The following is a 26,893-nucleotide window of genomic DNA, read 5'->3' as shown; positions in this document are numbered from 1 at the left end:
AAGAGGTGTGTGGTTCCACAGTAATAAAATAACCATCCTGAATCAGCTGACTCTACTCAGTGCGTACAAAAGTGCAGTCCGTGGCTCAGTGAAGGTAGCTGGGAGATTTCTTTAAAAGTATTTTTTGTATTTGTCCAACCTTAAAGTCTTGATCTTTATGAACTACCGAGAGTGAATGATGACTGTGGAGTCATCATCGTATCAGGGCTGAGCAGAAAATCGTATCAGGGCTGTTGTCTTGTTTTAGAGATAAGGAGAAGCAACCCTGTGTTCATCAGCATTGGTTGTTTAAGATGAGATGTACTGCATTGGAGCACTTTGCTTTCTGCAAAAGTCAAAGCGCGTGAACTAAAAAGGTGCCCTCAATTCTGACAACAGCAGTGAGGACAAGGCAGTATAAGAATTCCAGAGACAAGGTCAGCCTGACCCATTGTTAGGAAAACCCTTCTGACACCTGACCTGCCTCCAGACTTCTGCAAGGTTGACAAACAGGTTGGAGATGGCGATAGATGGATTGTGAATGGTCACAATTCTTCGGCCCCTCCCCCTCCTGCACTCATGCCTTTTGCAGGTGACCTTACAGCTCTTTCCATCAACATCTGGAGTCTATTTCCCCACATTTGTATCTGGGCAAGATGTGTGACTTGATTTGTCATTAAATGTCATGGCAGCAACATCTTGGAATAGCTCAAAGCCACCCAACCCCAAGTATGGGAGAGATCTAGCCAAGATTAGCAGCACTGATGACTCAACCTACGTTGACCAAAGACACACGAGTGATTCCAGCCAAGAACAGAAGAAGTACCCAGCTAACCTGGAGATTTGGGTTTAAATATATGCCTCCTGTTTAACAAGCCAGTAGCTAACCAGTACAGCAACCCAGCCCAGTCAGGCCAATGATTCAGAGAGAGAGCAGTTCTCATTGCCTGACCGTCTCCATTCTTGGGTACACAGCATCACATGAGGGTGTACTCTTTCTTAATACAGTGAGGAAACTCCCACATCATCAATAGACACTGTGCCCTAATGCACTGGCTCCTATTAAATGCCCTGGTGGATTAAATTGGACTAATCCCCTGGCAAGATGAAGGTCTAAGCCTTTAAAGTCTCTTTGACTCATTAATCCATTCTGAAGCCGATAGAAAGATTTCTTTAAACAACATTGACAACTGAAATCATGTATACTGAATGAACTTAGATCTTGAGGGAATTAGGCAGGGTTCATATGTGCACAAATCTAGAGATATCTTTGGAAACTATGACTTCATTTCTACCAGACAGTTTTCTTGTCTTCATTGTGTATGGTCTTTGAAGGTCACAGAGTAAAGACTGAAGTTGCCAGCTATCATCTGCCATGTCCACATGTCCAGGTGGAGCCAAATAGCTGTTTTTCTCCAACCACTAAGCTCTGTCCTTATTTTCTCCTTCAATCTCAAATTCAGAATGTACTGATACCTTGTCACCTTGTAAGGGAATAATCTTCTGAAGAGAAGGGTTGGTTCAAACTGGGTTTTCAGAACCCTTTAAGTCCAAAGAGGTTTTGGTCCTGAGAAAGCTGTTTTCTAAGTCTTTTCTATAGTCTGGACACTCACACACATCAACTGAACCACATTGCTAAACATTCCTTGTACTGGAAGAATTTGTCCTTGTGTGTTGTTTTAATGGAACTGGATGTAAGGTTTTGCCTTATCATCAGTCAACTCTTGACTTCTTTTTTTTTTTTTTTTTAAATCAGGGATTCCCTGTCTGTGGGATGTGAACTCAGCTGCTGAGTGTAGCCCAGACTTCCCCAGTCCTCCCCAGACCCATCGGTAGGTCCCATCAGTTCGTGTGGGCTAACAAAAAGTCTGGGGCCACACAGATCCTGGTGTCCCTTGGAGAGCATTATGCCCCAAAGTCTGAACGCCCTGTCTTACCTACTTTATGAAGGCTTTCTCCTTCCTACCCCTTCCCTCAGCCTCTCTCCCCAACTTCTCTGTCTTCCCAAAGCACCTCATACTTTCTGACACTGCTTTATAACTCTTTCCCTGTCCAGTTCCCTCACCAGACTATAAGCTCCTGGCAAGGTGAGAAATGTGTTATTTATTTCACATCCTTAGTGCCAAGACCAATGTCTGAAATATGGTAATGGCGATTCCATGACTGTTTGTTAAATTAAATAATGTACTTAATTTTAGTTCTAATGAGGAAATGACCAAGCTGGCATCACTTCCAGAGAAACCTGAAAAGGAACAAGGTGGGATGCTGTGGTAGCCACAGAGTGTGCCACTCAGATCCTTTTAGGAGCATCTGCTGTAGGAGCCCAGATGCCACCCATTGGACCCACCGTGGCACAGAAACAGAGGCTACGCTCTGCCAACTGTCCCCAGCCAACGACTATGACACAGGTACCAGAGACCATCCACTCCTACCTGAAGTACAATGACTACAAAGGGCCGCCTTCATTTGGGGACTCTCCATGAACCTGGCCAAGATTTTCTCAGAACTTTGCTGAGGACTGAGACTCTTTTAACCCAATCTTTCCTTCCCTCTCTCCTCTCATGGGTGTCAGACCTGCATTGCAATATGATGGTTCTCCCTGCCTGCTCTCATTTTGTCCTTTTTTCTTCTTCATAGACATTTCCCTGAATAAATCTTTTGTATCTCTGATCCCATCTTGGGGTCTGCTTCTCAGAAGACCCCACTGATGGGGGGGGTCACCTGGGTGACTCAGTTTGTTAAGCATCTGACTTTGGCTTAGGTCCTGATCTTATGATTTGTGAGTTCAAGCCCCACGTTGGGCTCACTGCTGTCAGCGCAGAACCCACTTTAGATCCTCTCTTTTCCTCTCTCTTCCTCTTCCCCACTCATTCTCTCTCTCTCTCAAAAATAAATAAAAACATTAAAAAGAAAAAGAAGACCCCACTGACATAAGCATAGAAACAGATCAGGAAAAGCAGTTGAAAGAGAAAAGTTCAGGCTAGAACCAGAGACAATGTTCATCCACCTCTGGCTAAAGTCTCATCTGTACCTTAGAGCAGAGAAGTTGGTAATAAACCTTATAACCTACACGAGGCTTGAATATGATTTATTACTTAGAGTTGTGTATGTGACACGTGTGTGTGCACATATGTGTGTGCATATGTGCTGAAGCGAACTGTTTGTTGGGTGTAAATTTATGTAATTCATGTGGATTCCCTTCTTCTCAGCTAATTTTTATTGCTGCTATCTTTGTGTCTCAAGATAAAAAGAATCATTTTGAGTCTTTGAAGAGGGATGCATGAATTAGCTTGGATTCAAATGATGTCTAAATAGTAGAGGCAGGAAATAATTATTTTAACAGTTGGAGTCCAAGTTCCTTTTAGGGCAGGATGGCCTTTATTTAGAAAATATTCCATGATCCACTTTGGCTGGAGAAGATGAGTTTCCAAAGGCATGGTCTCCAATACTTGAAAACCCTGGTAAGTCCCTCTGCACAAGGTAGGATCAGGAGTTTGGGAGAGGGATAAAAGTCAAAAAGGGGTCTAGAGAAGTTGAGGGGGTATTTTCAGTCGGCACAGTGGTTGTGGAGCCTGAGAAAAAGTGATTAGTGAGGGGTTCCCAGGGGCAGGTAGCTCATGTTGCTTCAAAAACAACACTCCTGTATGTCCCCCAGACTTCCAGAACTTACCACCATTTATACAAGTGGCTTGTATAAATTAGGGGAGAGAAAAATCAAGGCGAGAGAAGAGACCATGTAATAGCCCTAGGAGATGAGCCCCATGAGGGTCCCAGAGGAGTGAGAGGTCAAATCTGCAGTTGCCATGAAGTCAGAAACTGAATTCTCAGAGCTCTTGAGATAGCACCACTATGGACGGGGGGACGAGTTGGATCTGCCCAAGGGTTAGAAAATAAGTTTTTATTTGGGGTGACTATACCCGTTCAGGAAGTACCAGGTAATTTCCTCACCATGCAGCACCCTCCCATAGTCTGTCGCCATTTAGGCAAACATTCATCCTATTATTTGCACTGAATGTTCCTATAAACCCTTATCATGGTACCATATATTAGCTTCAAGGTATTTGGGAAGTTCAAGGCAGTGGATACTTACAGCTACATAGATAGTAGGCAAAAACATGTTAATTTTTTACTTGCTAGATTTAGGGAATCTACTTTTTATATTTCTCCCACCTTTCCTTTGGCTGTAGTGTGTTTGTGTGTGTGTGTGTGTGTGTGTGTGTGTGTGTGTGTGCATACACGTGCATATGTACACAAGAGTGCTAGAGGGATTTGGGACAAGAAGAAATACCTTCGCAGAGTCTTGAATCTCAGCAGCTGTTACACAAAACAGCAACAAATCCTGGCATCCTGGAGCAGGAATAATGAGCTGGCCAAAGGCCACCAATAGTCCAGCAGACCAAGAGAGATGCATGAAAAATTTCACATCACAGTGACCTTGGGAAAACCTAAATCCACTAGTAAATAGCTTGCTACCTCAGGCGAGTTGTATGATAAACTCTCTGTGCTTTAGCTGCTTCTCCTGAAAATGGGGATAAAAGCACCCACCTTTTAGTGTATTGTCAGAATTAAATGAGTAAATATGCATAAAGCACTTGGAATAGTGCCTGACACACTGCAAGCATAATGCATGTGTTAGGAAAAACAAAAAAGAAATGGAAAGGGCAGTCCATTGCCTTCTGAAAGAACATTTCAGAGGAGCAAGCGGAACCAGAGTTAATGCAGTTAGCTCTTAACATCCAAGAAATAAAGTCCAGCAAGAAACAGGTTAAAAATCACATGTTCAAAGTGAACCACTTATACATGGACTGGCTCATCCTTTCAAATGGGTATAGAACTCCTACCTAAAGGGAAGAAAAAAAATTTGATTTGGGGCTCTAGAAATAGGAATATTTCCTAAAAATTTACTGAGACCAGAAATAGGTAAATGATTTGAGTAAACGCTTCTTTTAAAGCAATTAAAGTGACTTGCAAACTGTTTCATTATGATGAAAATGGATATCCTTCTTAATAAGAGGGTTTTTAACAGATGTATTTTTTAAGATTAAATTCTTTTAAAATCCTTTGTTCCATCTTGTTACTTGAGCAAATTTACAGACAATGTTTTCATCCATTTCTTTTATTATTCATTATTCATCATTATCAGTGTGTTATAGAAAAAGTCCAGGAGGCATCCATAGTAACTATAATTAAAAACACTTATTAAGCACTCAACACAATTTAAGCACGGTGTTAATCTCTTTGGAAATGCAGGGTTTAAAAAAAATCCATGCATACAATGATGACACCAAAGTTTACATTGTAACCATGACATCCACCCTCAACCCTGTGCTCATATATTTAGCAGCTCACCTGACATCCAAGTTGGATGTCTGATGAGCATCTGAAATCTGGCATGGCTAAACCCTGTCCTCCCTCCTCAAATCTGTTCCTCCCAGTGCATTCCCCATTTTAGTCAATGGCATCTCCATCCTTCCAGGTGCTCTTGTCAAAGCCCCAAGAATCTTTCCTTCCATTCAGATATTCATTCCCCGCCCACACAGTCCACGTGTGTGGCAGAGGCTGGCTTCACACCTTGTCCAGGAGTGCACCCTGACTGGTATAAGCCAATCGGCACATTCCATTTCTCAGGCCACTGGCCAATCAGAGTGAACCTCAGAGATTTTGTTTGGGAAGATGGGGAGGAAGATGCACTTTGTATCTCTTACTGGATGTGAAAGAGAAGGTCTGCATGGCCCCAGTTGTGGTAAGTGGCCCTTCTTCAACTGAGACAGGAGCTTGCCTTGGTATGAAACCATTAGGCACCATAGACAAGAGAGCACAGGAACAGAAAAGAAGTGGCTCTTGAAAAGGTCATTAAGTTGTTAGATCAACCAAACCTGAAGCTTCCCTACCCCTGGGCTTCCCAATCATGTGAACGAATACAGTTCCCTATGGTTTATGCCAGTTTGAATTAGAGCTTTATGTTCCTGCAAGTGAAAGCATCCTGATCAATACAGATTAATAATTCTCAGAACAAGTCTTCATGTGTTGATCAACTTGCCTATACTTTGGTGAAACACAGAATGAAAAGCATGTTCACATCTCTGTGGCTTTGGCTGTATTATTCCCTCTTTTTGGAGTGCCCTACCTGTCATGTCCTCTTGGCAAATCCCCACTCACCTTTTAAGACCTTTCTCTTTTAGGATATTAGTGATTGGACATGGCCTAATTTTAAATACCTGACTTTAGTGGAGTCATTCATTCTTTTCATTAGTGAGTTGGTCATTCAGAAAATATGTATTTGATATCCTACTACATTCTAGGCCTTTGCCAGATACATACAACATGTAACCCCCTTAATGAGAGATATGCAGACAAGTAAACAAGCAATTATGATATAGAGGAATAAGTGCTGAGATGGGGGGAGTTCCGGGTGCAGCAGTAAGGCAGTGGGACAGCCTCTAATCCAGTCTTAGGGAATATGGTAATGGATGTGAAGAAAGCTTTCCTGGAAGAAATGATGTCTACACACAGATTTAAGAACCAGTAGGAGTTAAACAGACAGAGAGACAAGGGAAAACACATCCTAGGGAGTGGAAGGGTTTGTGCAAAGGTCCAGCACCATCCAAGATCAAGGTCCTTTTGGACACCAGAAAGCAGATTTCTAGGAAGAATATGGTGAGAGAGAATGCTAGAGTCTTTGGTTCCTGGAGAACACTGGGAGGATTTTTGATTTGTGCTTTTTAGAAAGATTAAAAAGGCTGCAGACAGGAAAGGAGTCTGGGGGGACCCCACTGGGAGCAGGGGACTGGTTAGGAAGCATTGGATCTGCTATGTCCTTTTATCCTTATGTGTCATCTTTTTTGAGATGTCTGATTACCACCAACAAATGTAAAGATGGGAAAATGATAAAGGTTGGTACCTGGCCATGTGCACACTGGGAGGGGATCATCTTGGATCTGGAAGTCTGCCTTACGTGATCAGAATGACATCAGTAATATTAGCAATGGGCATGATGTCAGTGCCAAGTAAACAATATTCTCAAAGCTCAAATGCCACATGATAGGTATGTAACCAGCTTCAACAGTCATTTATGGTTCTTCAGACCAACTCCAGAATTTGGATTTTAATCACATTATACAAAAGTTCTATTGGAAAAAATGGACATGGTGGCAAAGGAATGGATTGCTTCACCAGTAGATTTTATTAGCAGTAAGGTGCCGTGGTCACATGTCAGCTGCTCCTAACACGGGGTAAGAGTGAGCAGAATATCTTCCCTCACAGTTTCCTTACTACAGAAATTGAACCTGCAGAGACAAAACAACAGAAAGTCAGCTTTTCCTGCTACCCGACTGGCGTGTTGGAGCATAAAGACAGCCTCTATTCTCCCGAGTCTGAGCGAGAGCCACTCCATGTGCCCGAGAGCAGACATTGGCCAAGGGAAGACAGGCCTCTTCTGTATAGAGGACTGAATTCTCCTTTCCAGTGCTCTCATGGCTGTGCAATAGCAGAGGGAGGCGGTGTCATTGGATGTCCCTAAAAACAGAGAGTGTTCATTTGTCATATCCTAAAAACACCTACTAAGCACTTGGCATGTCGTCAATCGACGCAACTGAAGAAAAGTAGGGTCAGCGGTATGATGAGAAATCAGCCAGAGGGATATTTCTGAGGTCCTGGTGTTACATTCACTTATTTCAATTCAATAATTGAATTGAAACTGACGAGCATTACCCATGAGACTAAACAATGCTCAGTTTGCTTGGAAGCGAATTTTCTTTAATAACATATAGAAGCATATGTCAAGTGCCTGGCACAGACAAGGTTCTGAGAAGATGCCTTTTCTCTTCATCTTCATTTCCTTCCCTGTGGTCTGATGGCTGGAAGGTTCTCAAACAGCGCATTAAAGGTTAAACACTAATCTTGATGAAGGACACAAGAGATGAAGGGCGCACACACTATATATAAATAAAGGTGAGCTGAATTTTTTTGGTGGCAGTTAGCAACTTGCTGAAGTCAGATTTCCTGCCCACGAATTATGGCATTGGGCCTTCATTGAATTATCTTCTCAGGGGATGAGAGTAGTCCCCCCACCCCATCCCCACCATCAAGAGAGTAAACATATTCATTGTCCCCAACTACTCTCCTGTGGCTTTGTAATCTCTCCTTCTCATCCCCTCCTATCTCTCCTCTCCCCAGGCAACCAGTGATCTGCTGTCACACACAGTTGCTAAATGAAATCATTCTTTTTAACTTAGGGTCATGAAGCCAGATTCTCATTTTAACACATGTATCAAATAACATATACCCATCTACAAATCTCTCAAAATTATCCCCTTAAAATTCTGCTCTTTTTAGCAAAGAAACAGAAGCAATTGGGACCATGATGTGGGAGAACTATAGATTTAACTTAAAGTAGGCTTCCAGTGGGAATAGGATTACAAAAATGACGCGGTGCGGCAAATCTCTTTGGATTTTTATTACTTACACTTTTCCGTCGTTTCTTTCCACCATGATCTTGGACGCTCCCACTCTGGGTAGAGTTGGGTTGATCACCCGGTTGTACCAAATAAATTTAACCTTCTGCAAATCGCCAACATCCACATCAGAGTCAAATTCGTTGGAGTGAGTGCTGTCGGGGTGGAGAGTGCCCCTTGGGAGTTGAGAAGTTAATGGAAACGTTACGTGAACATACAAAAATATACACATCAATATATACATATAGGGTTCTAAAACCAGCTAACAACGCATCTCTAGTAAGGTGACTGGTAGTACGTTTGCCATCCGAATGTGTTAAGTGATGCAGACAGGTATGGTAACTCAGCGGCAGGTCATTTGCCAGGAATAACTCGTATTGCTTTAATGTCATCCTTTAATAAAATTTCAAATATGTTTTGGTCACAATTCTCCCACAATTTAATAAGTGATGACATCATCATATTGTCTTTTCCCAGTTGTTTTGTGGGCAGGATACTTATTTACTGATTATAAACCAGATGCCACACATCAAAACGGACATCAGTGGTTTTCTCAGGAAACAGCAGAGAAAAAAAAAATTCCGAAACAGAAACGTATTCTGAAAGGTATTAAGGTGCAAGGTAAAACAAACAGCTTAGAGTAATATTTCACTCACTTGAAAATTTCATACTGCTTAGAATTCCCTTTATTTCCAAACAAGGTCACTAGCACGTGTCCTGTAACCTTCCTTCCAGACAGCGTGACAGCTACCTTATACCTCCAACCTGCACAGGGTGAAAATATTTGCAAAATGTCAGCTTGTGCAGAAGATATTCTGAAAACAGGCTTAATTGCATGCCACTGCTGCTGAATTTTGAGTAATTTATATATAGCATTGTTTTTTAAATTATTTATTCATTTACTTTGAGAGAGAGAGAAAGCACGAGTGGGGGAGGGACAGATAGAGAGGAAGGGAGAGAGAATCCCAAGCAGGCTCCACACTGTCAGCACTGAGCCTGACACAGGGCAGATCTCACCAACCTTGAGATCATGACCTGAGCTGAAATCAATAGATGGATGCTTAACCAACTGAGCCACCAGGTGACCCAGTAGTGGCCGTTCTTCTAAGCAGATAGATACTCCTTTATCTAAATGTTCAGAAGACAGATGTGGGGGCAGGGCAGGAGTACAGAATCATTCCAAAATCAAGAAATTTCAAGTAAATGTAAGTAAGTCATATATTTTGCTTTCAATTTCTTGACCTAGCAATTTGGTTTTGAATATTCTAAGAACTTTATGTTAAAAGAAAGCGGGAAAATGGTAGAGTGTGACATTTTCATCAATTCCTTTTCACAGGTCTAAGTTGTCTACACTTATTTAAAAAATTCTATAATTCAGCTTTCCATTGCCATTGGAAATGTATTAAGTTAGGGTAACCACTCTATGGTACCAGTCCATACTTAACTAGCAGTTTATGCCATTTAGAGCTAGCCTGGGTCAAACTGAGGAGGGGATTAAACTTGGCTTTAGTTTTTACAGTGCGGCCAACCCCACTGGCTCCAATAGTTTTCTTCCTCTGTGACCCAGGAAGGAAACCTGGGGGCTGTCCCCATGCCTTACCATCCCTGCACCCTCTAATTCCTATCACCCATGGAGGCTACCGCCCTAAACAGCTCTTCGATCTGGCAACTCCCTTCCATTCCCACAATCTCTGCCACCTCTCTCCTGGATTACTTTTCTGCTCGTACAAAACCTCAGAATTTTCTTTAGTGAAACTTGGAAGAGTCTGGAGCAGAAGAAGCCCCCTGAACTCAGCACCAGAATCGAATATGAAGGAATCAGTCTTGGTATCATTTTTAGTTCAGGCCCCCAAAACTCTGTTCTGTTGCCCCCGTTGAGCCCGAGTTACATTGAGCATGACAGCTTTTGAATATTTTTCCATGTTTGGGAAGAGTGTTTCCAACTTTTCTGCGGAAGAGCAATTTCACACATTTTCACCAAACATGATAAAATACAGAGCATTAAGGATTTAAGACAAATATAGTAGAGACTTACGGGCAAAGTTGGTGGCATCACCAGTGTTTAGATAAAATATCTGGCCCACTCCGTTTGTTTTTCCAGGAAATCTGTCAGCATAATGACCCATCTGTGGGCAGCCTTCACTGGGGCAGGGGAAGCACTTGTTCTAGGGGAAATTAACAAATGATGACTGAAGTGCACCCTGTTTTTCCACGTGTTATTGCAATTCAAACATTCTAAAGCCAATTCTGTACTGATGGCAAAAGAGGATTTTCATAGTATCTCAGCAAAGTTTAAAAAGCATTTCATTAGTTACAATGATAAACCAGTGATTTTACTGTTCAATGACACGATACTAACAAAAATATTATAGAAATCATACGAAAAGGGAATTTAGATATATATTTCTACATATATTTTAATCTTGTCTCTTGCCTTTGTAAGTTGCTCAAGTGGCCCCCAAGACATCCATCTGCCTCCAGGGGTTAGAATTTATTTTAGAAAGATTGCAAAAAAAAGAGCAGAGGGGATGAGGAGCTCTGATATGCAAAATCGGTCCCATTAGTAGGATGAAAGGCTCAAAAGTCAGGTTTTTCCCAAAATTTTTAGCTTCCACTTAGCATGTTAAGGTCTGAAGGATTCAGATCTAAGAGTTTTCCCAATGTGAGCAGAAAATGCCCCAGTTGGCCTTTAAGTCGTAGCTGTGAGGTTGGGGTGTGGAAAAGATATATATCACATAGAAAAATGTCCTCTTTCTGGGTCAAGGAATTATGGGAAGAAAAGGGAGAGGGAGAAACACAATGGGAGAGACAAACAGCACAATTCCTGCTATGGAGGGGCAAGCCTGCTCCGCAATGGAGGCGAGGGGCAGTCTCTTGGATCAATGAACCAGATGGGGACTGGGCCAGAGTCGGGGTCTGCATCCAGCAAAAACTAAGGGGAGACTGAGCCAGTCAGGAAGAAATGGCCAGAGCTATCTGGGAAAGTTGGCCAAACCAGAAGAGTATATGTGCTGAGACTTTATCTGCAGACACCAGCCACATGCTCATCAAAAATGCAGACCCCCAAGTTCTCCCCTCTGCCCTGCACACAAACTGACCACACCCCCGTGATCACTGTGCCAATACCAGCTTGGGGAGAAGCTGATGAAGGGGTCCAAAGGCTGGGATGTATGCAAAACTGGTAACATTTCCTTTTTTTTAAAGTATTTATTTATTTTTAATGTTTTTATTTATTTTTGAGAGAGAGACAGAGTACAAGCAGGGGAGGGCAGAGAGAGAGAGGGAGACACAGAATCCGAAGCAGACTCCAGGCTCTGAGCTGTCAGCACAGAGCCTGACATGGGGCTTGAACTCATGAACCACGAGATCATGACCGAAGTCAGACGCTTTAACGGACTGAGCCACCCAGGTGCTCTAACTGATAACATTTTCTTACAGAAGTGTCTGAGTAGGATGCCTGGGTGGCTCAGTAGGTTAAGTGGCTGACTCTCAATTTCAGCTCAGCTCATGATCTCTTGGTCTTGAGAGCCCCATGTTGGACTCGGTGCTGGGTGTGGAACCTACTTAAAATTCTCTCTTCCTCTCCCTCTCCCCCTGTCCTTTCCCTGCTAGCATGCACACTTCATGCACAAGTTCTCTCTCTCTCCCTGCCATCGTCAAAAAAAAAAAAAAAAAAAAGTGTATGAGCCTCACTTAAAAGGTCTAAATATATTACTGAATCAGACTAAATTTTAACTGAATGAAACCTAAAGCTCCTTTGCTTGTTTCACCATTACCTAGAGATTGGGGATTTGGGAACAAGATAAAAACAAAGCTAGACCAAAGAAGGGGGTTGGTGTTGTTGCATGCATAAGCTATACTGCAAATAAAACATGCATCTCACATACACATATAGCCAACATTTGTTGAATGCTAGTTATTATATTTTAGATTCTGGGCTAAGCAATTAAAACATAGCATCTCATTAAATCCTCCCACAAAACCTATGGAGTCTCCCATTATTATTGCATTTAGAAATGAAAAAACTGCCTTAGGTTAAGAATTTTGTTCAAATCATTCAACCATTTAATAGTGAAATCAGGTTTCAGACCCTTTCTCTTCATCACGAAGTTATACATCCTTTGTAACTATGACTTCACCTGGCATGTTACTTAAAATTTTATTTATTAAATGACATAGATCACATATTTTTCCTTGAAAAAAGTTATAGTGAAAAGAAGAGCAATAAAAAATAACAGGCAAAGGGCACCTGGGTGGCTCAGTCAGTTAGGCATCTGACTTCAGCTAAAGTCATAATCTCACAGTTCGTGAGTTTGAGCCTTGCATTGGGTTCTGTGCTGACAGCTCAGAGCCTGGAGCTGGCTTCAGATTCTGTGTTTCTCTCTCTCTCTCTCTCTCTGCCCCTCCCCCCCTCATGCTCTCTGTCTGTCTCTTAAAAATGAATAAATGTTAAAAAAATAACAGGCAATAGATATATCACTTTCAAGATCACATTTAAGGTTTTTAACCCAGATGTCTAGCGAATACCAAACAAGATGAAAACTCAAAATCAAGCAAAGAAACAAAAAACTTGGCAATTATAAGGTTGCACAGAAATATCCACATGCCCATAATGATATAGTTTTATCAGATCAGCATTTAAGACAAGTTTTCCATATGTATCAGCATCCTGGAGCCATAGCTCAGATTTCCTTAGACTACATTTTTTTTTTTTTTTTTTGCTTACAATATTTCTAAGACAAGTTTGAACATTTACCTGATACATACTGGAGTGATAGAGAACAAAGTGGACATTTCAGCATATAAGCCTATTCCTCTAAAGTTCTCCAGTGCCTTATCACTATTACAATAATGTCAATGTACTTCAATTAAAAATATGTACGATTAAAAGTATAAATAATGTGGCAATAATATAGTGACATTCACTGAATGCATGTCGCGTCCAGTGAACCATACGTCATGAGGATGTGATGGTTACAAAATTCTTCAGGTACAAAGTAGAATATCTACTTACTGCAGAGAAAACACTGTAAGAGGCACAAGGGAATCCAGCAAAGCCATCGGGGTTAAGGATGCTATCCGAGTAATACTTGTAGCTTCTTAAGTGATTACAGGCCACAAAGTCACGGGTCCCTTGGAAATCAGAAATGATTTACACATCAGCAACAGATTTTATTTTTCCAATGTCATGATTAGAACACAGTTGTTGAGTAGATTTTTCTAATTAGTGTGAACTCATGGTGGGCACAGAACAAAATCATGGATACAGTGTATTTATGGTTTGTGATGTGATCAGAAGTTAAGTACTATTGAAAAATTTAATAGTAATGCCATAGCTAAATGAAATGGAAAAATAACTTTAGAAGGAAAAGACTGGTCCATATAGATATAAGTACAACTTAGTAATGCATTCCCTGAATTAGATCCTTGGAAAGTTGACTACAATTACATTTTCTTTCCTAGGGTCTCCTCATGCCCAACTTTCCTCAGTGAAAAGGCCATATTTTGTGTTAAAAGTCCTTCATTACAGAAAATGTGAGATCTGTACCAAAATACTTAGCAAATTTAGTAAAATGAAATACAAATGTTCCCCTAGGAAAATCTCTTCATGTCCATAATGGTTTTTACCTTCCCAGATCCCATCTATGTCAATGATCTGAGAGAGAATGTTCTTCCGACATCCGGGCATTTCTTTTCCTCCATTTGGAAAGAAATCCAGATGGCCTACGGTTTGGCTCATTCCAAACCCTGAGGAATTTTAAAATATGAGAAAGTTCATGTTACTGTATAGAGTCAAAACGCTCTAAAACACTCTACTGTGTAGAGTTAGTAAACACTCGTGGAGGATGAATTGCAGAACTCACCCATGTTAGGGATTATAGGGGCAGCGTCTGTGTGAATTACATCCACAAACAGGGCATCGCTGGGGTCCAATCGGACTAAGTCGGGTGTGCCCTCAAAGCAAGGTTCAGCTGGATCCAACCCTAAAGTAGATAGGATGTGTCATGTTAATATCAGTGTATGCATTCACCTTTCTTTGTTAATTACCTACCCAAGTGCAAGCATTGGTGGGAACCATGACTTATTTATGGAAAGAGATAAGGTAGTTCTTCCCTACCTTATCATCTTCTTCCACTTTCTGTGTCTAATTCACTATTCAAATTATAGCAAATTTTTCTCAAACCATGAAATTTGGCTCTCTTATGGATGTTTAGTCACTGGGACAATCCAGGCCACTAGCAACAGTTCTAGGGAAAGAGCTAGACTCTGGGAGACATGAGACTCCTAAAAGCTGTTCAGGCTAAAAGAAGTCTCCCCTCCCCCACCTGCCCCACTCTCCTGTAAAATCCTATAAAGGCAAGGACTTCGGTAGTCATGGTCACCAGGACCACAACTTCACAAAGTGCCTGGCTGAGTAGGCTCTTGTAAACAGTCATGGACCACGAGAAAGAATGTTCTCTCCAGCAAATTAATGATAGACATCTGGATGCCCCCACCAATCCAAACATGAACCATTTGCCCAAGGTATTAAAAAAAAGAATCAGAAGGTTGGAGAGAGAGTGCAAAGATGGAAAAGAAAAGTGACTGCTCCCTGAAATAGTCATCTCTCAGATCCAGGATAGCAAAGTCTTTCCTATAAACTTACAAGGTCGTTTTAGGGCCTGAGTATATACAACATGTGGCCCCACTGGCCAGAAGCAATCAGTCTGAGATTTGTGGAATAATATTTTTTATCTAACTAGCAGCCTGCAGGACTGATCAGCCTGTCCTAACCACCTGTATCCTGTAACTCTTAGCTCAGGGTGGGTGAGGATTACGCTAATTATCAATTGCTGTCAAAGCGTAATATAATAAATTATATATCTTGAGCTCTTTAGATTTAATTCTATTTATTATTTATTTTGTTATTTATTCTCTTTATTCTAGTCACGAGACTTGTCCTTTGTGAATGCCTGAAAACAGGAAAAGAGATGTGAATAAGACTTTCCGATGTTCTTAATTCAAATTTTAGTCACATGCAATATATGTGTGTGTATACACACACACACACACACACACACACACACACACACACGTTAAACAGATGGGGGCACTTGGGTAACTCGGTTAAGTGTCCAGCTCTTGATTTCAGCTCAGGCCATGATCTCATGGTTGTAAGTTTGAGCCCCAAGTTGGGCTCCGTGCTGGGCATGAAGCCTGCTTAAGATTCTCTCTCTCCCTCTCCCTTTGCCCCTCCCCTGCTTTCTCTCTCAAAAAAAAAAAAAAAAAAACCAAAAAAAAAAAAAACCAAACAAACTAACAAAAAACCAGGGCTCTGTAGACCAAAGATCAATATTAGTAAAAAATTCGCAAGTCCTCAGAACATACTGATTCCCGATCATGTGGCCCAATTCAGAAAATGCCAAACTGCCATCCGTTTAGACCCCATGTAGGCAACGCTTAGTCCAATTTTTCAGCTTTTGCTGTTTGACCAACCTGTGATTCGCCCAGCCGTCCCATTGATCCTCCTTCCTGCCTCTCCAGCTGCGTGGGCACCCAGACTGTGGCCAATGATGTGGACGTTGGAAGGTGAGTACCCAAATGCTGACTGTTGGAAAGAAAACTTCTTCAGGATGTTTTCAAATATACCAAAATTCAAGATGGCCACAGAAGAAGATTCCCCTCAAAACTTGAGTTTTAAGAAGACGTGCTGGGGGTGCCTGGGTGGCTCAGCCGGTTAAGCGGCTGACTTTGGCTCAGGTCATGATCTCGCGGTACGAGAGTTCGAGCCCCGCGTAGGTCTCTGTGCTGACAGCTCAGAGCCTGCAGCCTGTTTCAGATTCTGTGTCTCCCTCTCTCTGACCCTCCCCCGTTCATGCTCTGTCTCTCTCTGTCTCAAAAATAAATAAACGTTAAAAAAAGAATTTTAAAAAAAGAAGACGTGCTGCCCCTTCAAAGCAACTGATTTTCACGGACTTTCCCCCCCAGTTATAACAGAATATGGCAATGGTTTAACATCTAAACTGGTGGAAGTAGGAATCTCTGTTCTTTTACTATGTAGAGGAAATCCTCGCCAGGTATAAGGAATTGTTACCCAGCGGTGCTGAAGCAAGTATTCGGGTTAGAAAATAATAATAAAAGCATTTACTTAAGCAAATTCCAGGTTAACATTTTTTAAGGTTTTTTGTTACCAAATTAGATTAGCTTGCTGTCATTGTGCTTCTGTTAAAAACATAAAAAAAACAAAAACAAAAACAAGATAGTTTAACCTTAAGGTTGACGTTATCATGCCAACTTGTTTTTATATCATGCCAACTTGTTTGTAATTTATAACTGATAAAGTTCAAAGAAATGCTGGTGGGGTTCAATAGAAACAGCCTACCTGGTTGCTGAAAGAACTACTTTATTGACTTTAATAGGAATAGAAGCCCAAATCTAGATTGACTGATTGATTGATCGATACTGTGCATTTCTTTTCAACCATGGGGAAGGCCAAATCTCAGTAGAGAAATGTCTTTCATAATTATCATACCTACAGCATTTTTTTTTCTTTTTTTTGAAGGAGAATCCCAGGGAGCAATGTGGATGGGCTTTTATATAACTTGGAGGTAGTTACCTGAAGAACTTCAACAAAATATGCCACTTCTGCCCCCACAATCCGGATGTTCTGTGAGGCCTGAGTGTAACCGGTTTTGGAGCCACTTTTCCAGTCCACGCAGATGCAGTTCACACTTTCCACTGTAAACAAGTTCTGATGGAACAGACACAATAAATGGGTGAATAATTGGGGATGTTTATTAATTAATAACATTTGAGAATGAGGGTAAATTCCCTTCTCGACCTCTACAAACAACCCCAAACAACAAACCGAAACAACAAACCCAAACCCCAAAACAACAAACACAACTTCTAGTCTGTTATGGTTATGAAATTCCTTTTATTTTTTTCTGTTTATTTATTTTTCATTTATTTTATTTTATTTCATTTTTATTAATATAATTTACTGACAAATTGGTTTCCATACAACACCCAGTGCTCATCCCAACAAGTTGAAATTTAAAGCTTAACATGTGCTCTGGGGTGCCTGGGTGATTTAGTTGGTTAAGCGTCCAACTTCGGCTCAGGTCGTGATCTTGTGGTTTATGGGTTCAAGCCCAGGGTCAGGCTCTGTGCTGACAGCTCAGAGCCTGGAGCCTGCTTTGGATTCTCTCTCTCTCTCTCTCTCTCTCTCTCTCTCTGTCCCTCCCCCACTCATGTTCTCTCTCTCTCAAAAATAAATAATATATAAAAAAAAGTTTAACATGTGCTCCAAATTGAAGGTTTGGCCATAATGGGACCTGGATTCTTGGGATATCTACTGTAACACATAAATAGACATTTGCTGCAAGAAGAAATGTATAAAATGTGGTACAGTGGATTGTCTCATTAGATCATCATAAATGTCATAAGCCTACATTATCCCTAATTAAAATGCGCCCATGACATTGCCTGTTTTGTTCACTGCTATATCCTCAGGGCCTCAAATAGTTCCTGGCACACAGTGGGTGTTCAATAAATATTTACTGGACTAATGAATAAATGAAAGCCTATGTTAGGACCCTCTTAAATAAATATACTGACAGTAAATGAGTAAGCTTTTCCATGATGGAAAGACTAATCAAAGTTTCTGGATGAACATATTTTATTATACATCACTGAAGAGTTATTTCACATAAAAGCATAACCCACCAGATATCTACTGGAAGCCTTGTCTGATGGGGGTCAATGATAGTTTCATGAATGTTAGATCTGGCAGGAATTTTGTCTGTTTGGGTGTATGTATGTTTATACATATCTCCACCTTTTTTCCAAGAAGACTTTCGGAAGAATAAAGCAATTTTATAAATCATCTCCAATTATTTTATTTTACAGATAGAAATATCCAAAGAGGGAAAATAGTTTGCTAATGTCACGGTTAGCTAAGTAAAGAGTTAGAACTAGAGTCTAGGACCTTTAATCTTCTAGGTTTTATTTTAAATGTATTTATTTTGAGAGAGAGAGAGAGAGAGCAGGGGAGGGGCAGAGAGAGAGGGAGAGAGAATTACAAGTAGGCTCTGCACTGTTGGCGCAGAGCCCAATATGGGGCTCGAACTCACGAACCGCAAGATCATGACCTGAGCTGAAACCAAGAGTCGTATGCTCAACCGACTCAGCCACCCAGGCGCCCCAGCTTTCTAGTTTAATCCACTTATTTCTCCATCCTAAAGTAACCATTTTGTCAGAGCCAAAGCATGCAAGAAAAATAAATCTGCTTTTGGGATTTTGGAAATAAATTGTATACCCCTATCTAAAAGTTTACATCCCCTTTGAGCTAAGAATCATAGTCTTTTTCCTTCCCTGTTGTATAAAAATCTATTACTACCCTCTCTCCAGTAATCATCAGCTTTAAATTATTTTAGAAGACAAATTAAGGTTTTACTGTTTTTGAACTTGTGACATGAAGCTCATTAATTTTGGCTATTGTCAGGATCAGCAGATAGTCTCTAGAGTTGACTCAATCCAGCGTTTGGCTTGAGTCATAGATAGGTCTGAAATTAAGAATGTTCAGGAAAACCTTTGTGTCTTTTTTTTAGACCTATGAAGAAATAACTGCACCTGTGCACCACGCTGGCCACAGAAGCTTGTTGAATAAATGAATCAATGATAATGTTCCTCAAGCACTAGCAGTTGCTAGGAAAAATTGTTCTCTTTGATTTTCTGTCTTTTAATTCTTCATTATAACGAGGCACATAGCCAAAGACAAATTAAAGAAAATTGGATCACTACTGTTGAAACAACAGAAGCTGTCAATGAAAACATACAGAGTTTTCCTAGATACTGCTACCATAGGAGATCAAAGAGTAGCAAGTGAAAATCAAAGGAAAACAATTAGTTTGGGCAAAATAAGTTATCTTAGTTCTTCAAATGGAAATTAAAGCCTCTTGAAAAAAATTAAAAGTTATTGAAAATACAACTAATATTGCATCAGTATGGCAACATTCCTTGCTAAAATTTTGAAATATCTCTGTATTAGTTATTAAATAGCTACTACACAGAGCCAACAAATGCTTGCCAACCTTGCTGCCCTGACTGTTCCAGGTCCCTTCTACCCCTCTACCACCTCCTGGACCTTACCCAGAATCCCTAGGCCCAGAAGAGTCAGGTGATCCTCTGGTGTCATAGTGGCTAGCATTTGTCCTGATTGGTTGGGGCCTGTGCATTACTCATTGTTAATCATCAGTCTGGAAGCAGCCTTCCCTTCATTGATTACCATATCTTACCTTGCATATTTTGGACAGCCAGTTTTCTTCTCCCTTGTCTATGAATCCATGAATAATGAAGCGGGTTTTTCTATCTGCTTTGAAATTAGAGCTCATGATAGTTGATTCATCTGCAATAATTTCCTATTTTGAGAAGAAAAGTGTTTAATGCCAAGTTTCTTATAGCGTCCAATAGAATCATTTGTACACGGAGAGAGATGACGAGTAGGAAAAGACCGCCAAGACTTGAGATCCTTGTGAATATGGATTCTCCTATTACAGGCAAGCTATTTGCAACCATCATCAAGCCACTACTTTCCAGACATCATAACATATCTGCAGTTGCTTTAGTCGGGATAAACATGCGCTATAACATTGATGTAGGGATCTTGTCTTCATGCAATGGATGGCTTTGCTGTGTGTGTGTGTGTGTGTGTGTGTGTGTGTGTGTTTGTGTGTGTGTGTATGTCTGTGTGTGTGCCTGTGTGTGTGGGTGTGTGTGTAATGTTGGGAGATTATATATGATATTAGGAGAGTTTATATATACATATATATATGTGTGTGTGTATACACATGTATATAACAATATTTAGAATATTTACTAAATGGCAACATAGAGGTAGGATAAGAATGATATTAAGTTCCAATCAAGACAAAGAGTAGCTGAATGGATTAAAAAATAAGACCAGTCTATATGCTGCCTACTAGATCATTTTAGGTCATTTCAGATCTAAAGACACTTGCAGACTAAAAATGTAGGGATGGAAAAAGATATTTTAAGTAAATGGAAACAAAAAGAAAGCTGGAGTAGCAATACTTAAATGAGACAAAATAGACTTTAAAACAAAGTCTGTAAGAAGAAACAAAGAAGGGCTTTACATAAAGATAAAAGATCTATTAAATAAGAAGATATAGCACTTGAAAATATTTAATCACTCAACATAGCAACACCTAATTATATAAAGCAAATATTAATAGATGCAAAGGAAGAAATTTAAAGTAACACAAAAATTTTAACATCTTATTTATATAAATGGATAGATCATCTAACAGAAAATCAATAAGGAAAGAGTGGTCTTAAACAACACATTAGAACAGATGGACTTAACATATATTTATAGGACATTCTATCCAAAAATGGCAGAATACACATTCTTCTCAAGTGCACATGGACATTCTCCAGAATAAGGCACATGTTAGGCCACAAAACAAACCTTGATAAATTTAAGAAGATTGAAATCATATCGAGCATATTTTCTGACCACATTGGTATGAAACTGGAAATCAATTACAAGAAGAAAAGTGAAAAAAACCACAGACATGTGGAGACTAAACTATGTGGCACCAAGGGGTCAAGGAACAGTCAAGGAAGAAATCAAAGATGTAGTTAAAAACATATCTTGAGACAAATAAAAATGTAAATGCAATGTTCAAATATCTATGGGATACAGAAAAGAAATTCTAAGAGGGAAATTTACAGTGACACAGGCCCACATTAAGAAATAAAAAAAAAAGCTCAATAAACAACCTAACCACACACTAGATAACTGAAAACCTAGAAAAAGAAGAACAAACAAAGCCCAAAGTTAGTAGAATGAAGGAGATAATAAAGATCAGAGTGGAAATAAATGCAATAGAGACTTAAAAATACAATAGAAAAATAATAAAACTAAAAGCTGTTTCCTTGAAAAACAAATAAAATTGATGAACTTTTAGCTGGACTCTTCTCTTCCAGAAAAAAACAGAGGGCCAATAAATAAAATGAGAAATGAAAAAGAAGTTACAACTGATACCATAGAAATATAAAGGATCATAGGAAACTACTAGTAACAGTTATATACAACAGATTGGACAACCTGGAAGAAATGAATAAATTCTTGGAAGCATACAGTCTTTCAAGACTAAATCAGAAAGAAATATAAAATCTGAACAGACTGATTACTAATAAGGAGATTGAATTAGTAATTAAACTCTCAACAAACAAAAGTCCAGGACCAGACAGTTTCACAGGTGACTTCTACCAAACGTTTAAAAAGAAGACTTAATACCCATCTTTCTCAAACTATTCCAAAAAATTGAAGAGGAAAGGAGGCTCTGAACTCCTTCTATGTGATCAGCATTATTCTAGTACAAAAACCAGACAGATACTACAAAAAGATTACAAGCCAATATTCCTGATAAACATAGATGTAAAAATCCTCGACAAAATATTAGCAAACTGAATTCAACAATACATTAAAAGGATCATGTAACATGATCAAGTGGGATTTATTCCAGGGATGCAAGGATGGTTCAATATCCACACATCAATCAATGCGATACACCACACTAACAAAACGAAGAATAAAAATCAAATGATCATCTCAATGGATGCAGAAAAAGCATTTCACAAAATTCAACTTCCATTTATGATAAAACCTCAATAAATTGGACACAGAGAGATGTGTCTCAACAGAATAAAAGACATATATGACAAACCCACAGCTAACATCATACTGAACAATGAAAAGCTGAAGGCTTCCCCCCACCCCAAGAATAGGAACAAAACAAAGGTGCCCACTTTTGCCATTTTTATTCAACATAATATTGGAAGTTCTACCCACAGCATTTAGGCAAAAGTAAATAAATAAATAAATAAATAAATAAGTAAGTAAATAAATAAAAGTCATTCAGATCAGAAAGGAAGAAGTAAAATTGTCACAATTTGTAGATGACAGGATACTATATATAGAAAACCCTAAAGCCTCCACCAAAAAACTATTAGTACTAAAAAATGAATTAAGTGAAGTTGCAGGATACAAAGTCAATTTACAGAAGTCTGTTGCACTTCTTCTTATTTATTTTTATAATTTATTTTGAGAGACAGAGAGAGAGGGAGAATGCAAGTGGAGGAGACAGATAGAGGGAAAGAGAGAGAATCTTAAGCAGACTCCACTGTCAATGCAGAGCCTGATGCAGAGCTCAATCCACAACCTTGTGGTCATGACCTGAGCCAAAGTCATGAGTTGGTTCCTTGACCAACTGAGCCCCCCACATACCCCAATCTATTACATTTCTACACATTAATAACAAACTATCAGAAAGAGACATTAAGAAAGCAATCTCATTTGTGATTGCATCAAAAAGAGTAAAATACCTAGGAATAAATTTAACCAAGGAAGTGAAAGATCTGTCCTCTGAACAATGATACTGATTAAAGAAATTGAAGGCAACATAAATAAATGGAAAGATTACCTTGCTCATTGATTGGAAGAAGTGACATTGTTAAAATGTTCATGCTACCCAAAGCAATATACAGATTCAATGCAAGCTCTACAAAAAAAAATCAATGGCATTTTTCATATAACTGGAACAAATAATCCTAAAATTTGTATGGAACCTCAAAAGACCCTGCATAGCCAAAGCAATCTTGAGAAAGAACAAAGTCGTGTCACACTCTTGATTTCAAACTACACTACAAAGCTAGAGTAATCAAAACATTATGGTTCTGGCACAAATACAGAAAAGTAGATAATGGCACAGAACAGAGAGCCCAGGAATAAACTCACACTTCTATGGTTAATTAATCTACAACAAAGAAGGCAAGAATATATAGTGAGACAAAGACAGTCTCTTCAATAAATGGTGTGGGACAGCCACATGCAAAAGAATGAAACTGGAACACTTTATTACACCATATACAATAATAAACTCAAGACAAAATGTATGACCTGAAACAATAGCACTCCTAGAAGAAAACATAGGCTGTACGTTCTTTGACATCAATCTTAGCAATATTTTTTGGATCTGTCTCCTCAGACAAGAACAGTGAAGGCAAAAATAAAAAAATGGGACTACATCAGATTAAAAAGACTGTGTACAACAAAGGAAACCATTGACAAAATGAAAAAGCAATCTACTGAATGGGAGAAGATATTTGCCAATGATATATCTAATAAGGGGTTAACATCCAAAATATATAAAGAACACATACAACTGAATATCAAAAAAAACAGTCAGATTAAATAATGGGCAGAGGCCTGAATAGGCATTTTTTTCCAAAACAAGACATATAGATGCCAATAGGCATATGAAAAGATGCTCAACATAACTTATTATCAGGTAAATGCAAATAAAGACCATAAAGAGATACCACCTTACATCTGTAAGAATGGCTATTATCAAAAAGACAAGAATTAACAGCTGTTGGTGAGCATGTGGAAAAAAAGGAGCCCTCATGCTCTGTTGGCAGTAATGTAAATTGGTGCAGTCGCCAATAACGAATGGTATGGAGGTTCCTCAATAAATTAAAAATAGAACTACCATATAATCCAGCAATTCCACTTCTAGGTTTTTATCTGAAAAAAAAAATGAAAACACCAATTTGGGTATACATATGCATCCCTATGTTCATTGCAGTATTATTAATAATAGCCAAGATATGGAATCAACTTATATGTCCATTGATGGATGAATGGACAAAAATGGTATGTGAGATATATATATATATAATGGAATATTGCTCAGTTGTAAAAAAAATAATGAAAGCTTGCCATTCATGACAATATGGATAAACCTGGAGAGTATTATGCCAAGTGAAATAAGTTAGATAGAGAAGGATAAGTACCACATGATTAAACTTATATGTGAATCTAAAATACAAAAAAAATGATTAAATAAAACAAAACAAAACAAAACAAGACTCATAAATACATAGAGAAAACTAAAATGGTAGCCAGAGGGGAGGGAGGGAGGGAGATGGATTAAATAGGTCAAGGGGATTAAGAGGTACAATTTTCTAGTAACAAATAAGACAGAAGGATGTAACGTACAGCATAGGGAATATAGTCAATAATATTGTAACACCTTTGTACGGTGACAGATGGTAGCTAGACTTATTGTGGTGACCCTTTTGTAACATATATATTATATATAATATACATATATATATATGTATGATATATGTATCACTATGTGATACACCTGAAATGAATACAATATTGTATGTCAATTATTCTTCAATAGAAAATAAAGTGAATCTAAATTAAAACAAAAGAGAGAATAATATCAAGTTAGTGGACTTTTTATAAATAAAATAGATAGAACTTAGTTCTGAAAACAATGAGTTCTCTTACTTCAAAGTTATTCGGGTTCTCGTTAGTGTACAGGAGGAAGCGGGTATTGACATCTTTTGGAGCCCAGGGCAATATTTTGAGGGGTCTTTGCGCAATTCCTGCCCATGGGGCATCATCGCTAAAGCAGCCAAGTCTTGGGAAGCAGATTTCTTTTCCTGTAATAACCCAGAAGTGTTTCAAGGACGTCAGTTTAATCAGAATGCTCTTTTTAATGGTCTCTCTGCCAAAATATGAGTTAAATTACATTTTGTGGCATATTTACCTCCTCCATATTCCCAGACATATTCCTTTCTAGGCACTCACAAAACGGCTTCAACATCCCAGGCTTCTGGTCTTCATTTCTACAATGTATGACCACCTCACTCCCTTCGTGTCTCTGTCCAGCCCTTGCTGGGACTCGGTCTACCTTCTCAATGCAGATGTCTTCCTTGGGCCACAGGTGCCCAAGAAAAGAGCAGCCTTGTATTTCCAGGCCTTGGTAGAGAGGGGTGAGGTTTTCAATTCCTCACAGCCATCTTCTCGTGTTGGGTTTTGGGTAGAGAACTTAAGCTTCATGCAAGTGCCAGAACATTACATATATAACAATATATTATAAGTATTTTGGCCCCCTATGTTTGAGGAGAATTTTGGATTCCTACGATGAAGAAGCTGCTCGTGAATAATCAAACAGAAAATCCATGGTTTGGCACAACTGTATGCTTGAATGCTAAGCCATAAGAGAACAGCACAAAGGGAGGGATGTCCAGGAGGATTAAGTCTGGATTATCGTAGTGGTAGGAGTCGTAGCCGTTGTGAGGGCTGCATTTGCAAAATGTTACTATGTGCCAGGTACTAGACGAGATGACTTACAGGACTATGTAAGTTTCACAGGTATCCTGCGTTAGGGGTGGTATTATATTCCCATTCTACAGATGAAGATAGTGAAGCACGCAGAGGTTAAGAATTTTGCTCAGGGTAATACACTTGTGGCTGGCGGGGCAAGGTTTCAAAGCCCACCCTGGACTCCCAAGTCAGGGTTGCTAGATTAGCAAATAAAAGTAAAAGTTAAATTTGAGTTTCAGGTAGACAATGAATACTTTTCAGTATAACTTTGCCACATATTCATTTATCGGAAACACTTGTTGTTTATCTGAAATTCAAATTTAACTGCATATCTTAGATTATATCTGGCAACCTTACTCCAGGTGTCTGTGCTCTCAACATGCACCTTTCTCACTCACACCTTATCCCCTAGTGGCTTGAATTCAGCCATCACAGACTTTTTTGAAAGTGCCGAGCAAGAAATCTCTTCCAGCACTGCATAAATATCTTTTCTTACCTACTACTGCTCCCAGCAGCAGCGATAGTGTCCAGATTAGCAGCATCTAAATAAAGTTAAAAATATGATTAAGTCTGACTAAATAGGTTTTTTTAAAAGATTGGCGTAATTCAAGTTAAGTTAGACCTCTGGGGGAAATAAGTAAGTTCTAATAAATTAGGGCTCGGAAAATATGTTTTCCTGACTCACCATGGCAATTCCGTCAGGTCCCACACACAAGCAGATAGCGCCTTAAAGGTCCTTTTATAAGCAAACCTTATCTCTTTGAGAAGTTCCATGGAAAAGGAGAGGAAGTTCCAAGTATACATTTCTGGTTCTAATCATAAATAAACCAAGAATGATAGTGCAGGTCAAGTTTTCCACAGTACTTGTGGGAAGATGAGAAAAGGGTTCATACAGACTGTTCTGTCTCAATGAGATTATATAATGCTCAGCATCACCATAATTTCATTGTAGAGGAGGTTCTAGTCTGCCCAATTCTCTGTGCTGCTCTGTGGATATGTGTGAAAGTAAATTGTTTTCACAGATTCGATAGCAGCAGTCTTGAAAACAAATATTGAAAGCTTGACAGCTTGAGCAGTTTTTGTATAACCTTGCTTTACCTTCAAAAGCATGAAATTAGAAGCAATTCTTCAAGAGTGTTCATTACGATAGTCTATAGAACTAGTTTATTTCTCAACAATAACATGGAGAAAAAAATAAATGAACTGACAAAAGGAGATGGGGGGTACTTCCAAGAGCAAAGAGGTGGAATTGGTGATCTCACCATCA

At 39.4% G+C, this 26,893-nt stretch overlaps 1 protein-coding gene across 1 annotated transcript; it reads right to left on the bottom strand.

Annotated features, from left to right (window-relative positions):
* Nucleotides 1-7,139: 7,139 nt before the first annotated feature.
* On the bottom strand, nt 7,140-26,381 carry PNLIP (pancreatic lipase). The gene is made up of 13 exons (XM_015071310.3): nt 26,312-26,381; nt 26,123-26,168; nt 24,805-24,959; nt 19,712-19,834; nt 17,029-17,163; nt 15,909-16,020; nt 14,297-14,416; nt 14,061-14,180; nt 13,447-13,565; nt 10,468-10,597; nt 9,089-9,197; nt 8,444-8,608; nt 7,140-7,265 (listed from the first exon to the last, which is right to left on the bottom strand). Exons 1-13 carry the CDS (start codon nt 26,312-26,314, stop codon nt 7,202-7,204), a joined length of 1,401 nt encoding a protein of 466 aa, XP_014926796.2. The 5' UTR covers nt 26,315-26,381; the 3' UTR covers nt 7,140-7,201.
* Between the last annotated feature and the right edge of the window lie 512 nt (nt 26,382-26,893).

Source organism: Acinonyx jubatus, chromosome D2 (genome assembly GCF_027475565.1).
Source record: "Acinonyx jubatus isolate Ajub_Pintada_27869175 chromosome D2, VMU_Ajub_asm_v1.0, whole genome shotgun sequence".
Lineage (NCBI taxonomy): Eukaryota > Metazoa > Chordata > Mammalia > Carnivora > Felidae > Acinonyx > Acinonyx jubatus.
This window is presented reverse-complemented; position numbering and strand designations above follow the sequence as displayed.

Excerpts from the sequence above, each read along its gene's own strand:
- PNLIP (XM_015071310.3), bottom strand. Across the intron at positions 9,198-10,467 it reads TGATGCCACCAACTTTGCCC|GTTGGAGGTATAAGGTAGCT; the intron begins GTAAGTCTCTAC and ends CACCCTGTGCAG. Across the intron at positions 7,266-8,443 it reads GAAAGAAACGACGGAAAAGT|GTTCAATTTCTGTAGTAAGG; the intron begins GTAAGTAATAAA and ends TTGTCTCTGCAG.